The sequence below is a fragment of the Corythoichthys intestinalis genome, chromosome 10, assembly GCF_030265065.1.
Source record: "Corythoichthys intestinalis isolate RoL2023-P3 chromosome 10, ASM3026506v1, whole genome shotgun sequence".
Lineage (NCBI taxonomy): Eukaryota > Metazoa > Chordata > Actinopteri > Syngnathiformes > Syngnathidae > Corythoichthys > Corythoichthys intestinalis.
In genome coordinates this window covers 22,064,848-22,080,648 of record NC_080404.1, presented here as the reverse complement: position 1 = coordinate 22,080,648, position 15,801 = coordinate 22,064,848, and the positions used below count along the sequence as shown (strand labels likewise).

Sequence of the window (15,801 nt, the reverse complement as noted above, 5' to 3'; positions counted from 1 at the left end):
TTTGATGCCCAGTTTTCTCGTCGAATTGCAGCAGTCCATCTCGCTCTCCTCTCCTGGTCTCTCGGAATACGGTAGAACTACAAGTCTCTCTGTCTATCTTCTCTGTTATTGCAACCAACCGCCACACACGCCTTCACCATTTTGATTATTAATGTTAACGAGTAGAAAATCACGCCATAATAGGAGGAATTTACGTAGCGTTAATGCTTAAACCCGACGAGCTGACGGACAATATGGCGCGGAGGCGTGGTTATGACGTTATGTGAGTAGGGTCTATAGATTGGTTTATTTACATTTCAAAAACAGAAGCCATTCATTTACGAATGTGATTGCACTTTAGTTTACATATTTAAATGTTCAGATATTAAGATTTTCATGAGGCAAAATAACATGATTTTTCTCTCAAATATATTATTATAATCATTTGTTTTGGATGTACTGAAATTATTTTCTGTATAAAAATCAATTTGGTGTTCGAAAAGTCTTTTTTCAAACTTGAGTCTTGAAAAAGAGGGGATAATCTTATAATCAGGGCCGTCTTATATTCAGGCCAATACGGTAATATGAAATAAACATATTCGCTCAAACAAAAATTTAAAGCCTTATGTTTGCCTCATCAGGGAGCAGCCGGATTCAGCCGAGACTAGTAATATCGTATTCACTGTTGCCACCAGAGGGCAGTGTATCTTTCCATATCAATAAAAGTAAATGCAACATTTTCAAAACAAACTATTACTATGCCACTCTAATTAAACGAATCATCGAAGCAGCAAAAATTGAATTCAAACCCTTTTCTAATCAAATTACTCAAATTAATCAATTAATCGTTATAGCAGTAATTAAGCGTGTAATAGAAGAATTTTAAAAATCAAGTAAAAAGCTCTAGGAAATTCTCATTATTGTGGCATTAATTTTATTTTTTTATGGTAATTTTACCTGACTTGAAACAGAAAAGGTTTAGGTTCTTTTGACTTCAGAGTGAGACAAAAAATGAAGTGAGTGTATTTGCACAGAGTTTGTAAACTTACAGCTTCAACTGTATGTATGTCGCATTAAGGCATTTCTGTGCAGTAAGGTATGCGACGCTGTTTGACTGGAACATCGTCACCTGTCTAGGCTCACGTGGCAAAGGCCAATGTAAACAAGCGCCCTCATTAAATGAGCTGGATAGAACCGCTAGCGACTTAATATGCCTGCGGACCTTAGATTTCAAGCAGAGACCTAATAGTGAAAAGCTGCAAAAAAGTCTTACATTACTTTTCTGACATCTTATCATCAATCGACCAAAATCTAGACAAAACAGTTCATAGTTGACGGTTTTATTGTGACATTTGAGAGGTTCATTATGTTTGTTTTATTTCAAATCGCTTTCTTGCTTGCTTAAGAGTTAAGTTTCGCTCAGAACTGTGGCAGCACGGTTCAGATGGGCCTCTTCAATATCAACAGCTGTATTACATAACCACTAGAAATTTGAGTTCTTCATTAGTAAGGGGTTAGGAGGGCATTCAAGGGAAAGTGTGAATCGGTGGCAATATGCTCAATAGATTGACGTTCTTTGCTCTTTTTTTTTTATGAGGAATTTAAGATTATTTCTGACAAAACTTCATAAATTGACCTATTCACAAGAACTGCTTTGCACTCTGTCATTGTATTCAACGTGATAGCTGCTTCCTGATCACGTCTGCAGCTCCCGCCTCTTTATGCTGATAGCCTCGGTCATCAGATGGCCACGAAAGTTAGACACTTGGGGTTGTCAAAACAGTACTGTATGATCAATGAATTAATCGCACTGTTTTGCTTGCAAGGCTACCTATCTCCAAAAACTAGCTAAATTTGAGGAACCACTGATGTACCTGTTTGTTGGGGAAGTCTTTCAGCACCAGTAATGTCAATATGAGCATGTATGACTACGTAGATTGGAAGAGGAATATGACTTAAATAGTTAATCTTTAGTTTCAGTCATTCCTTGATCATTTTCATTTCCATATACATAGTTTGATTAATTTATATTTTAGACAGTATTTACTATTGAAATTATACACTGTTTCTGTATGCCACGTGAGCAACATAAAATTATCTCTTCACACTGTTTTACAGTGTTGATTATATTTGAGTTTGATTTAATATTTCGTCTCATCAAAACTCATAACTGATACAATAACAACAATTCAGCATTGTAGGATCTGCGTGGTACATAATGCAATGTGACAATGGATTTAAAGAATTACAAATGTTCTGATTGGCAACATAAGTTTAAAAAATAATCGCAATTCTTGCTGGAAAAACAATTAAAAATGAAGAACCTCTTTAGTCTTTGTCATTCTGCCATCCTTCTGCAAGCGACAGATATGCCTTTGAAGGCGAAGGTTGTTCTCCTGCAGCTGTCCAATTTTCTCAATGAGTTGGCAAATGTGCTCTAGGTACCCAAGTCCTGACCCCAAAGGATTGCAGCTTGATTGGTGTGTCTGAATGAGCACAACACAAAAGAAGTATGGAGGACCAAAGATACCAAAATTAAAAACAAATAAATAACTGAATAAATACATAAAAGTGAAAATAAACATGACTATAAATACAAAAAAGAAATAGGATTAAAAAAAATGTAAAATACATTTTAAAAAAATAAATGTGGAAATAAATGCAAAAATTTAAGTTGAGTTAAATATTATTCAGTAAATAAAAGTGCATTACTCTCGTATTTATTTATTTATTTCATTGTCATCTAACACATGCAGAAGTACTATTTACCTTTTGGTCAATCGACATACAAGTGAAGCGATCGACTAGCTAATCCCTGCCTTTAAACGACATAGTGAAACAAAAAGTACAGAAGGAGTAACAAGCAAGTCATAACCAGTGTTGTTAATCTTACTTTAAAAAAGTAATTATTTACAGTTACAAAAAACTTCTCCCAAAAAGTAATTGCGTTAGTAACTCAGTTATCTGAATGTAAGAGTAATTAGTTACTTGGCAAAGTAACTGGTGCTACCTTTCACATTTTTTTATTTTTATTTTTTTCATTCCAAAAAACAAACCAACAACAACATAGTAAGCTTTGCTATGTTTGGAAGTCATTTATTGTTTTGAATCAACTGTTAAAGCTGTTAAAATTGCTCCCGTTATTGCATTAGTTCCATCCTACTTTCGACATGTGAAAGTTTTTAAACTATTTCATCATTTAAAGATAGATTCAAGTCAAGATTTTGCCGATTTAGGAGTATTTTAAGTTACTTAGGTTCGCTAGGGAAGGTTCTCTACAACAGAGCCTTCCTGAGAAGTCTACAGCTTTAAGATGGAGGCTGTATACTAACGCCCGCGAGTCTATCATTTCGCATCTAGTTCTATCTACATGTGATATCTACCGTAGCATCATGTGGGCGTAGTTTGTAGGCTATCAGCTACAGTCACGTATTATTGGAGCCGCCTAGCATCTCGTTTGCAACTGCCTCCCCACTCCTGCTCTGCTCTCTCGTCTCCATGAGTCCGTGTCTCTCAGACTTTTCTCGCGTCATTCAACTAACGTAGTAACGGATAGTAACGCACACCTTTACATCCTCAGCAACGGTAACGGCGTTGCCAAGATGAGAAAAATAATTAATTAGTTTACTCACTACTGAAAAAAATGACGCCGTCAGTTACGCCGTAATACTCTAACGCCGTTATTAATAACACTGGTCATAACAAAATCCAATGAGCATCCAATGCCAGCTATCGCAGATGACAATTATGTAACCCAGTACAGAAAATATAAAGCCATTTTATTTTGAAAGTGCAATTATTTTGTAAAAGGAAATAGTTGTTGTTGTTTTACGCTTGACTTCCTCCTGTGAGTTCACATGTGAGGATAATAGTATTTTAATTGGTCCGATTAACATGATCCCGCCCTCTCGAGACATCGTCTCGAAGGTTCTTTATTTTACGTTCTTTTCCGCTTGGATGCCAAAGAGGAAGGACGTAGTCAACTTCCTCAGCGCTTGGAGCCAATAAGTCACCCTTCTAGAAATAAAATAATTGACTCAACGCTGAAATAAGGCCGTTTGAACAAATAATAAGAAGGAAATTACATTTCCTCGGTGAGTGTTGACAAAATGAAGGAAAATAGTGCAGACATTCATCATTGCTAATTTGATGCTAATTTGAAAATATTATTTTGAACTTATAGTGTATGTGAACCGGAGGATTGGAGCCTGCATCCACCCAAGTTCACATTAAAAGAAAAACTTCGTCTTGGTGAGTTGTTTTGTTCTTGCCAAGTTGGCTAAATGCTAGGCGCGAAGCTAGCGAAATGCTAATCGCGACGCTAACACGAAGCTAGCGAAATGCTAATGCTAAGCTAGCGCGACTCCAACGTTAGCAATGAGTGAAAAACAGTTAAAATTCAATGAAGAATTGTTTGTTGTGTTATGTTATAGCACCGAATGATGTAACCATTGTATTGTATTGATTAAGATGATGATGTTATTTTGCATTTGAATGGCAGATGCATAAGCATTAACTTTGATTTGGATATTTTTGAAATATGTGAATATTACTGGTACAATGTAATATTTAGACAAAGGGAAAAAAAGCTATAGCTATGGAAAAGATTCAATTATTGATAAAAGGCTGTATACAGTAATTTAATTATTGTTATGCAGGCTGGGTTTTTTGTTTCCTCCTTTCATTCCATTCATTGGACGTGGATGAAGAATTCGAAACTGGATAAAGACACTGGATAAAGACTTTTCCAACAGATGAAGATGGCGAGCTAATGCCCGGAAACCAACTGAATTGAATTTAGACGGACTGTCTGGTTTGAATTTTTGTTATTTTATTGTATATATTTGTGTATATATCGCCGGCTTAAATTATAAATAGTTTTTGTATTAATACAATTATTTTGTTACTCATCTCGACTCCAGTTATTTCAGTTACTAAACATTATTTTCCTTATTGTAATCTCCGAGAACCTAGTTTTCTGCCCAAATACAATTGCATTCATAACAGAACCCCGTCATCTCGAACCGGGGGTTACAATTAGTATTAGCGGTTAGCATTTTTAGTTAATGTTAGCTAATACCATAGGCAATTAACGTCCACATTAGCCATTACATAACCAATAGGTTAACAGTTTAACCCAAGGCACACATAGAACCGCCCCATTTTTAATTTTGGCAGCTTTGGTTCTCTATAGTCAAGAATTATGACAGAACTTTATAACAGCGAACTAAAGCATCTTATTTTTGAGAGGGGTACATAATAGGGTCATTTATAGTTGCATAATTTCAATGAAGAATTGTGTAAGGGGCTCTATTACCTAATGAAAAAAGAATAAGTACAAAGTATTTGTGGCAAATTTAAACCCTTAACGCCAATATATTTCCCAGCAAAAGCAGGATATGAACTTCACTTGGGGCCTAAGCTGTCCCCTTTAATGTTATTTTCCCATGATGCTGACACTGACAATCCTGTCCTACTGGATAATAGAATGGAAACAGTGTGAAAACAATAGGCCAGAAGTTATAACAGGCTTCGAGACTGACATCATGCGTTTCCTGTTGTTGACAAACTCTCCTGATAATCACACATATGCATGAGTTCCCACACATTTGTGTCGTAAAAGAAACCACCAACATGATGGATTAATTAATTTTTTAACGGCATTTTCCTTCTCTCTCTCTCTGTCTCTCTCTCTTACTCTCTCGCGTTCTTCTATTTTTAAAGTTATATTTTTTTCTTCTTCTTATAAGGGGTCTTTTTTTTAGGGTGCCATTTGGACATAACAGAGTGGACACTAACAGAGGGGGCATTTTGTATTAAAGTTAGCTCTTAGCCTAACTTTGCGAGCATAATAGCTAACATGACTTTGGATACTTCATTTTACCAATAAAGCTTTTGAAATTATTCAATTGATTTCTTTGATATATAGCTTTAAAAAAGTGGGCACATTATGATCAACCACAATGAACGTACTTCATAAAACTGCAAAATCGGATTTTCAAAGGAGGTAAAAAATAAAATTGCTTGCCACAGATGAACCCGCCACTGGTGTGATGTTATCATAGAAGAGTGCTGTAGGGGTGTGACAAAATATTAAAATGGTGATACAGTGGGGCAAATGAGTATTGAGTCAACAACTAATTGTGCAAGTTCTCCCACTTGAAAATATTAGAGAGGCCTGTATTTGTCAACATGGGTAAACCTCAACCGTGAGAGACAGACTGGAAAAAAAAAAAAAAATCACATTGTTTGATTTTTAAAGAATTTATTTACAAATCATGGTGGAAAATAAGTATTTGGTCAATCCCAAAAGCCACTCCAGGACCTTGAAATGCTTCTTACGAAGCCACTCCTTTGTTGCCCTGGCTGTGTGTTTGGGATCATTGTCATGCTGAAAGACCCAGCCACATCCCATCTTCAATGCCCTTGCTGATGCAAGGAGATTTTCACTCAAAATCTTTCGATACATGGCCCCATTCATTCTTTCCTTTACAAAGATCAGACGTCCTGGTCCCTTTGCAGAAAAACAGCCCCAAAGCATGATGTTTCCACCCCCATGCTTCACAGTGGGTATGGTGTTCTTCAGATGCAATTCAGTATTCTTTCTCCTCCAAACACGAGAACCTGTGTTTCAACCAAAAAGTTGTATTTTGGTTTCATCTGACCATAACACATTCTCCCAGTCCTCTTCTGGTTCATCCAAATGCTCTCTAGCGAACCGCAGACGGGCCTGGACGTGTACTTTCTTCAGCAGGGGGACACGTCTGGCAGTGCAGGATTTGAGTCCCTGGCTGTGCGTTGTGCTACTGATAGTAGCCTTTGTTACTGTGGTCCCAGCTCTCTGTAGGTCATTCACTAGGTCCCCCCGTGTGGTTCTGGAATTTTTGCTCACCGTTCTTGTTATCATTTTGACGCCACGGGGTGACATGTTGCACGGAGCCCCAGATCGAGGGAGATTATCAGTGGTCTTGTATGTCTTCCATTTTCTAATAATTGCTCCCACAGTTGATTTCTTTACACCAAGAGTTTTACCTATTGCAGATTCAGTCTTCCCAGCCTGGTGCAGGTCTACAATTTTGTCTCTGGTGTCCTTCGACAACTTTTTGGTCTTGGCCATAGTTCAGGCTGGAGTGTGACCGACTGAGCTTGTGGACAGGTGTCTTTTTATACCGATAATGAGTTAAAACAGGTGCCATTAAAACAGGTAACGTGTGGAGCCTCGTTAGACCTCGTTAGAAGAAGTTAGACCTCTTTGACAGCCAGAAATCTTGCTTGTTTGTAGGTGACCAAATACTTATTTTCCACTCTAATTTGGAAATAAATTCTTTAAAAATCAAACAATGTGATTTTCTGGGTTATTTTTTTCCACATTCTGTCTCTCATGGTTGAGGTCTACCCATTTTGACGATTACAGGCCTCTCTAATATTTTCAATTGGGAGAACTTGCACAATTAGTGGTTGACTAAATACTTATTTGCCCCGCTGTATATCGTGATTCTTTGTATCCCAAAAGGTTATCGATATGCTGCTGCAAGAATCGAGATATCATTTTAAAAAGGTGTCAATGTCTAAAAATAAGAAACATTTTAAAAAAATAAAAATAAAAAAAAAAGGAACCAACAAGTTGCTACCAAAATCTTCCACCATAATAGTGTCTCAGTTAACTCTAAGGCTGCCTTGACGGTGCTAGACACCCAATCCATTTAGACTGGGAACGTTCGTTCATTCGAAACCAGAGCATTCACAGTCATTCTGTCAGATTTTCAGGGCATTTATAGGTCACTTGCTGTTCATTTTAGGGCATCAACAGGAAGTAACTGAAAATCAACAGGTAAATTACCTTAAATGGCCCAAAATTACCTCATTGCCTGGCATTGGCTGCTACTTACGGCCATAGACGTTCAATCCGTTTGAAGTGGGAGGGATGGCAGCGAATGAACATTCGTTCACTCGCTGCCAACCTCCCAGTTCAAATGGATTGGACGTCTACTAGTGATAAACTCATTCCAATTCACAGCAGAAGCCCGTTTTTCTGTTTATTAGTTCTTTTTAGAATATCCTAGAATGATTTCCTGACCAATGTATCGATAATCGTTGTATCGCCAAATCGTCATATCATCGTTATCGTGAGCTTTGTATCGCAAACCGTATCATATTGTGAGGTACCAAGAGGTTCCCACTCCCAGTGCTGTCATTAATAAATGGGTCTTTTTCTTAAAGGGACACAGAGTGTTTACCAGAGTGGCCAGTGACACTGAGAATGAACACAAAACTTTTTTTTAATTCAATTAAAATATATATTTTAATTTTTAAAAAAACACACAATTAAAGATAACCTTTTACAAGAACCACATTAAATTTAAAAAATAGAATTTAGAAGCCTGTACCTTTGAATCTATACTAGAAGGCAATTGATAATACATAAAAGACTAATTTGAATAAGTATTTGTCCAACTTTAGTGAAAGTACAGCTTAATTCATAATGAGGACACAAATGGCACCCTATTTTTTTAATTTTTTTTTTCATGACCCTTACAGTATGTTACTAGCAACATGTTCGTTAAAGTCAAGGGCTTTTGTGATTTCAGGCCAGCTGTCTTTGATCATTGAATTGTTTCACACTTAAAGATTTTTATGTGAAATAATAATTTTCATCTCAGAGATGCACCATTTGCAGCAATTACAGCAACAGATTAGATTTTAGATTCGCCATTGTGGGCATTCATGAATGTAGAAATTGACCTTTGATTTGTTGAAATGCATTTATTCCAAACTTCAGGGATGAATAACTTTTCACTGTAACACAATGAACTTACCTCATTAAGTATGCAGCATGTGTTCATGTATTTGACAAAGTTATCACAGGTGCTACTCTCCTGTGAAGTTTCAAAGTCATTCTCGGCCTTGTTGTTAGACGTTTCTAATGAGACTTCTTTCCCATGTTCAAATTTTCCCGTTTTCTCAAGGTTTTCCTCATCCGTCGCAGGGATTATTGGTGACATACTGCACTCATCCATTTCCAGGTCCTCACAAATATTCAGTTCATTTCTTGAGACTGAAGAGCTGATCTCGAGTTTGGCCTTTGAAATGTCACAGTTCTGTTTATGTCTTGTTTGCTCATCAGATTCTGTTGTCGGGTCCATGTTTAAATTAGACGAGTCACAAGATGATTCACGACTGTGGACAACAAAGTTGTGGTCAGAGCCTGTCGGAGTAGATGGAGAGTGACCGCTTGACAACTCCACTCCAGAGTCCTCTGACTCAAACTTGTACAACCTGGTTAGCTGAGAGTCTGAGAACATGTCGGACAGGTAGTCTGTACTGGTGTAGGCTTGAAGCTGTGCTGACTTGTCAACAATTTGAGACTCCACAAAAGGTTCTTTGGAATGATGTGAGTCCTTCTCTTCAGAGGCTGCTGAGAGGGTAGGAGGGAAGGTACCCTCCTCGAAAAGCCTCTCATTAAAGTTTCTGAATAGCTTCATTTTAGTCAGCACAACTGCACTGTCAAGTACTGTGTCGCGGTCTCCTTTGCCTGCAAAAAAGGGATTTAAAAAAAAAAAAGTTTATTTAAATTGCAAGAACGGAAGTCTTTCGACAATGTCATAATATTGTTGTCCCTTCAATTGGGAATACGAGGTGTTATACTAGGGAGGCCCCTGGGTGCCAGAGTAGAAAAAAATATTTTTCATAGCTAATCTGAAACCACAGTTTACTAATCGGTTCCCACAATTTAGTAATCTGTACTCACAGATTACTAAACTGTGCCCACAGATTACTGAATTGTACGCAGAGTTTAGTGATCTGTACCCAAGGTTTACTAAACTGTACCCACAGTTTAGTAATCTGTGTCCACACATGTTACTAAACAGTGGGTACAAAACTCGCCATATTGATTGATGACACCTTAAAGTGATCGTGTTCATAGCTACCAAACAAAATGTGCATTAATTACCTTTCAAAACAATTTAGGTCGTCAAGGGCAGCCCGTGTGCAGCTGCTTTCTTATATAGTCAGACACCTTTTGGAGTCTCCAGCAAGCCAAATTAAGGACTACAGTTTCCACGTCATTGCTTAACTGTGGGTTCTGTGTACCCACTTAATCTGTGGATACAGGTTATAAAACTGTGGGTACAGATTACAAAAATGTGGGTATACTAAACTGTGGGTGCAGTTTAGTAATCTGTGGGTGCAGATTAGTAAACAGTGGGTACAGACTAGCTATGAAAAATATTTTTCTCTACCCTGGCACCTGGGGGTCTCTGTAGGAATACACAACCGATGAAGTCAATCTCAAATCTGCAACATTTAGAGACTCCTGTTAAAGGAATCTTGGAAAACTACTACCTCTACACTAAGAGTTATTGCATTCCACCCAGGACCATAACTATTTTTTTTTTTTCTTTTTCTTTTTTGTTTTTCCTCCGTCTAATACAGGGTCCCTCAAACGACGGCCCGCGGGCGGATTTGGTCCGGCTTCCTGAACAATACCAGAGAGCATTTTGATTTTTTTTTTTTTCCAATAGTGTTATTTATTTCCTGGCTTTTTTCTGTGAAGAACCCAGAGAGGGTTATTTGGTTATTATCTATTTAATTAATAGTGTTATTATTATATCATATCACATCATATCATTCATTCATTTTCCATGCCGCTTTTCCTCACGAGGGTCGCGGAGGTGCTGGAGCCTATCCCAGCTAACTACGGGCAGTAGGCAGGGGACACCCTGAACTGGTTGCCAGCCAATTGCAGGGCACAGGGAGACATACAACCATCCACACACTCACTCACACCTATGGACAATTTAGAGTGTTCAATCAGCCTACCATGCACGTTTTTGGGATGTGGGAGGAAACCGGAGTTCCCGGAGGAAACCCACGCAGGCACGGGGAGAACATGCAAACTCCACATTGGAAGGCCGAAGCCCGGGATTGAACCCTTGATCTTAGAACTGTGAGGCAGACGTGCTAACCACTCAGCCACCGTTATATTATATTATATTATATTATATTATATTATATTTTTATTTTTATTTTATTCACTTTTGTTCAGTGAAGAATGCAGCAAGGGTTATTTGATTGTGGCTTTCTGAAAAACAATATATTTTTACATTTAGGCACTCCTGCAATCAGACTTTTTCTGTTACAAACTGACCCTGGCCCCTCATCAGAAAAAGAAAAAGTTATGTGGCCCTCACAGGAAAAAGTTTGGGGACCCCTAGTCTAATAGATCTACCTAGGAGAAACGTTCTGAGGAAGGATACAATGATAAAAAAATGTTCAGTTGTTACAAGTGAAACGTACCGCTTTCAAGATGATTCTGTTTTCTGAGTGGAGCTGAATTATTTGTACCTACTGGATCATGTGTGCAATCATTTCTTTAGAATGTACAATGTCATTATTTGCACAAAACTAATGAATACTTCACTTGAGTAATGTTCATCAAAAACCAGTGAAAGAATAAAATAATATCTTCCCTGCGCAATTCCGGTGATGCAATGGATTTGGTTTCCCCATTTGTATTATTATTGTCATGTTTCATTTTTTACACACTGCATAACTCTGGTCAAGTTTCCCACCAACCTCATAGAAGCCAAAATGTCTCCAGATGTCAGCTTTCAATGTCTTAGGTGCATCAAGAATCTTTCTTGCTCCCTCTTTCTCCGCTTCAGCCATTGTTATGTTATGTCCTATCTCTTAGAGGTTAGATCTTGTGCCCGAACCCGAACGGGTCGGGCCCAAAATGTTAAGCATTCACGTTCGGGTCGGGTCGGGCCGCCCCGCGCCGGACTAATAAATTTTTTTTTTTTAAAATGGGATAAAACCGAGAGCAGGCTCTCTGTATTGTGCATTTGCTTGTGCACTTACATGAAGCAGTGGCGCCGCCCGCTTTTTCTTCTTCTCCGCTGTGGCGCTTGCAATTCGTTACGAAAGACACTTTTATTTATGCACACAAAGGCAAATGTGATCCTTTTGAATCTTCTCCTCTGGGTGTCTGTAAAACCATGTTTTTTTGTTTTTTTTAAATTAAACTTTCCCAGCGTTATTTCGTTGTGTAAATGATTTTATAATGATCACAAAAATATGTAGACTATTTAAACATTAAGAAAACTTGCGTTTTTTTTCTGCCAACTGAGAATTCGTTACGAAAGACACTTTTTTATGCACACAAAGGCAACACAAATGTGATCCTTTTGAATCCTCTCCTCTGTGTGTCTGCAAACTCATTTTTTTTTTTTTTTTTTTTTAATATTAAACTTTCCCAGCGTTATTACGTTGTGTAAATGATTTTATAATGATCACAAAAATATGTAGACTATTTAAACATTAAGAAAACTTGCGTTTTTTTTCTGCCAACTGAGAATTCGTTACGAAAGACACTTTTTTATGAACACAAAGGCAACACAAATGTGATCCTTTTGAATCTTCTCCTCTGTGTGTCTGCAAAATCGCATGTTTTTTTTTTAATTAAACTTTCCCAGCGTTATTCCGTTGTTTAAACGCTTCTATAATGATCACAAAAATATGTAGACTATTTAAACATTAAGAAACATGCGTTTTTTCTGCCATCTCGAAGAAATGAAAATAAATTGCTGCTGCTGCGTTTTTTTTTTTTTTATTCGCGTCACTCCAAGCCGGGTCGGGCTTCAATACCAGCGGGCCGTGTCGGGTCAGGCTGGATTTTTTAGGCCCCATCTAACCTCTACTATCTCTCTGCTCTCTCAATTGCAAAAAAATGATATTTCCTCATGTTGAAACAGATTGTTATGGCTGCTAAAATGCTGCTGCACTTCATTTTAATTCATTATTTTTTATTGTTATGTGGTAGTTACTGATTGCATTTCTAAGTTGATTGCACATATATAGTGGGCTAGGCCTACATTTTACTTTCGTTCTACATTGCAATTTAGTTGGATGTTTTGTTTGCAACTGAACTGATCCCTGGATTGATATTGCGATAAAGATGCTGCTGCGCTACAATATTTTCTTTGTCGCTTTCTTTAATATTTACTTGAATATTTTTATTGATGGGTTGTTGTGACTAAAATACAGTGACTGTTATTACTGATTTTGCACAGAGGTTCAGATGTTGCACTGTGTGAAAGGCTGCTACTGTGTGTAAAAAAAAAGAGAAAGCCCTGGTCTCATTCAAAGTACCAATTAAATGCTGTGATGTTTTTTTTTTTTTTTTTTTTTAATATATATCTAAAAGTATTTTCATTTGACTTCAATTGCATTGCCGAATCGAACCGAATCAAATCGTGACCCTCTGAATCGAATCGAATCGAATCGAATCATGGCCCTCCGAATGGTAATCGAATCGAATCGAATCGTGAGGGCAGTACCGATGCACACCTCTAATATATATATATGTATATATATATATATATATATATATATATATATATATATATATATACATGTATATATATATATATATATATATATATACATGTATATATATATATAATAGTCTCGACCCCAGTGGCGGATGCTGGTCTTTCAAGCTTAAAATATGAGTGTTTTGTGATGGTGGAGGGGCTCAGTGGCACTCACTGCTCGGTAGGGAAATAAACTAGAGTGCCAGAAGTGAAGTCTCCAAACATAAGCAGCAACAATAAAAAAAAAAAAAAATTTAAACACCAGAAATAGAAGCTTAATTTTTCACTAGATATTTTTTAAAAAGTGTCGCTAGGATGATTATGAAAGTTTCCGGTTCAACTCAGAACAGTGGAATGTAAATTGACAAATGCCTCCCGTGGATGTAAATACAAGAAGATCGCTCATTCACTCATTTCTCTGTCAATAAAAAAGGGATTCAGCCTCAGACAGATCATCCAATCATCATGCGGAGAAAGAGGAACGTCTAGGCCAGCTGAGCCCCACCCACTGGCCACAGATTCCAAAGAGACGCATAGCGTCTGATGGGCGTGATGAGCCTACCCTTTAGCCAATGACTCATTTCGTTTCGCTGTTTTGGAACAATACCCTCTCAACTCTGGAGACACTGTTTAAAGGCATGAATAAAAGGAAAGTTGAACGCGCTGTAGCGCGTATTTTGTCAATGACATGTACACATAACAGTATCCATTTGATCACTTATTTTTTGACATTTTGGGGGAAGCCGAGCTTCCCTTGCAGTCGTACAGCAATTGCCACTGCTGGACTCCTACTTCCCCATGTTCGGAGCCTGGCCAACTTGGCCGATCAAGTTACTGGACCTCTTGCCAATACATAAAGCCAAACAGTCAGATTTTTGTTAATCATAGAGTCTCCAAATAAAGCCAAACAGAATACCAACATGGACTCTTCATCTTCGTACTGGTTTACGGAACATTTCATGAGAGTAAAATTGAAATTTTTTTGAGTTTTTTCCCCTTGTAAACCATTATTGCTTTTCATTTCAAAATGTATCTGCTTGATTTCCGACTCATTTTGCCATGCCATGTCATGTGTATTTACAGTATATACATTTATGAACCACTTTGACTCATAAATTTCAAAACCTGAAGCTAATGTCAGTGCCTCACCAGCCACGAATCTCACTGCACATCACTAAGCATAACAATAGGGCAGATTGTGTGACTTCCTTCAGGGTGAATTTGAGATCCTGCCAAGGCAAATATGAGATTAAAAGTTCTTTGAAGTAGTAAATCTGGTGCTTTTATCCTCCCTGAAGGGAATTTAAGAGGAGGGAGAAGCTGAAGAGAAATGGACCGCATACAATGAGCATTCTTAACACCGCCTTTTAAAGACAAACTCTTGTGCTATTTCTTGGTATGAAATATACAAAGAGAGTGAGTGGGAGTGGAGTCTTGCAGTGGAAGCAAAGGCCCCACATAAACAGCAGTAGATGGGAATGTTGCTAATGTATTCATCCTTGTTCAGTAAATTGTATAATGAACATAAAAACAGTTCTATTTAAGTCACTATTTTACAATGCTAAATCTTTCGTAAAGACAAACAACCATGTATTGTAAAAAATATACGTTATTCAGTTCTGATTCTGGTTCTGATTTTGTCATCCTCACAAATGCTATTTATTGTCACACTAATGCCAAGATACTAGTGATTTATCCTTTTTTATACCCCTTGACTTCATCTTTTTGCACCCAAGTCCGAGTCACCAGATTTTGAGGATCCGTCGATACAGAGTACTGATTAATACATCGGCAATTGATACATTTGTTTAATAATTATTACAAAACATGATTTTTTTTTGGTTTCTGTTGACAGTGTCCTTGTCCATCTTGATTAGTTTATTGCTTAGTAAGAAAAATCTTAAAAACCGATCTTTTTCTACCCGAATCCAATCTTTAAAAAATTTTGCGTATGACAAAACATACTTTTTTTTGTTTGTTTTTTTTCTTTTGACAATATGCTTGTGCATCGTATTTTGTTGCTTTGTTGAAGTTAAATACTAAAAAAGAAAAATTATACTATATTATTAATTTATAAAAATTATTAATTCTTAAAAACCCTATCGTTTCACACTATTCCGATCTTCTAAATATTATATGATCGGGCCCGATTTCGGATTGCATCGGGCACAATGTTGCCTTTTGCCCTTAACTCATTCAGTTCCATTGACAATGTTGACTTTATTGTAATTGGCAATGCTGGCATTGAATGATCATTTGATCACTGCCAACTCTACCAGTCAAATTGGACTGGACTTCTATCACTGTCAGTGACATGCAATAAGTTATACTTACAAATAAAAATAAAAAAAAATACGTTTTAAAACTGATCTTTTTTCACCCGAATCCGATCTTCTAAAAATGACATGCTCGGGCTCGATTTCAGATTACGTGATCACATCTGGCA

The 15,801-nt window shown here is 37.3% G+C and overlaps 1 protein-coding gene and 1 long non-coding RNA gene across 2 annotated transcripts in view; one reads left to right on the top strand and one right to left on the bottom strand.

The window, feature by feature from the left end:
- The window catches only part of si:ch211-250c4.3 (uncharacterized protein LOC100535981 homolog), a 52,677-nt gene that overhangs the window by 18,211 nt on the left and 18,665 nt on the right, over window positions 1-15,801 (bottom strand). Inside the window, exons 2-3 of the mRNA XM_057848485.1 lie at window positions 8,796-9,511; window positions 2,304-2,465 (exon numbers count right to left, since the gene is read on the bottom strand). Of these exons, the coding sequence (XP_057704468.1) occupies window positions 2,304-2,465; window positions 8,796-9,511 (878 nt within the window). The remainder of the gene's footprint in view (window positions 1-2,303; window positions 2,466-8,795; window positions 9,512-15,801) is intronic.
- Window positions 3,737-6,134, top strand: LOC130923066 (uncharacterized). The gene is made up of 3 exons (XR_009064648.1): window positions 3,737-4,073; window positions 4,163-4,230; window positions 4,638-6,134. It is a non-coding gene; the product is annotated as an uncharacterized LOC130923066 (long non-coding RNA).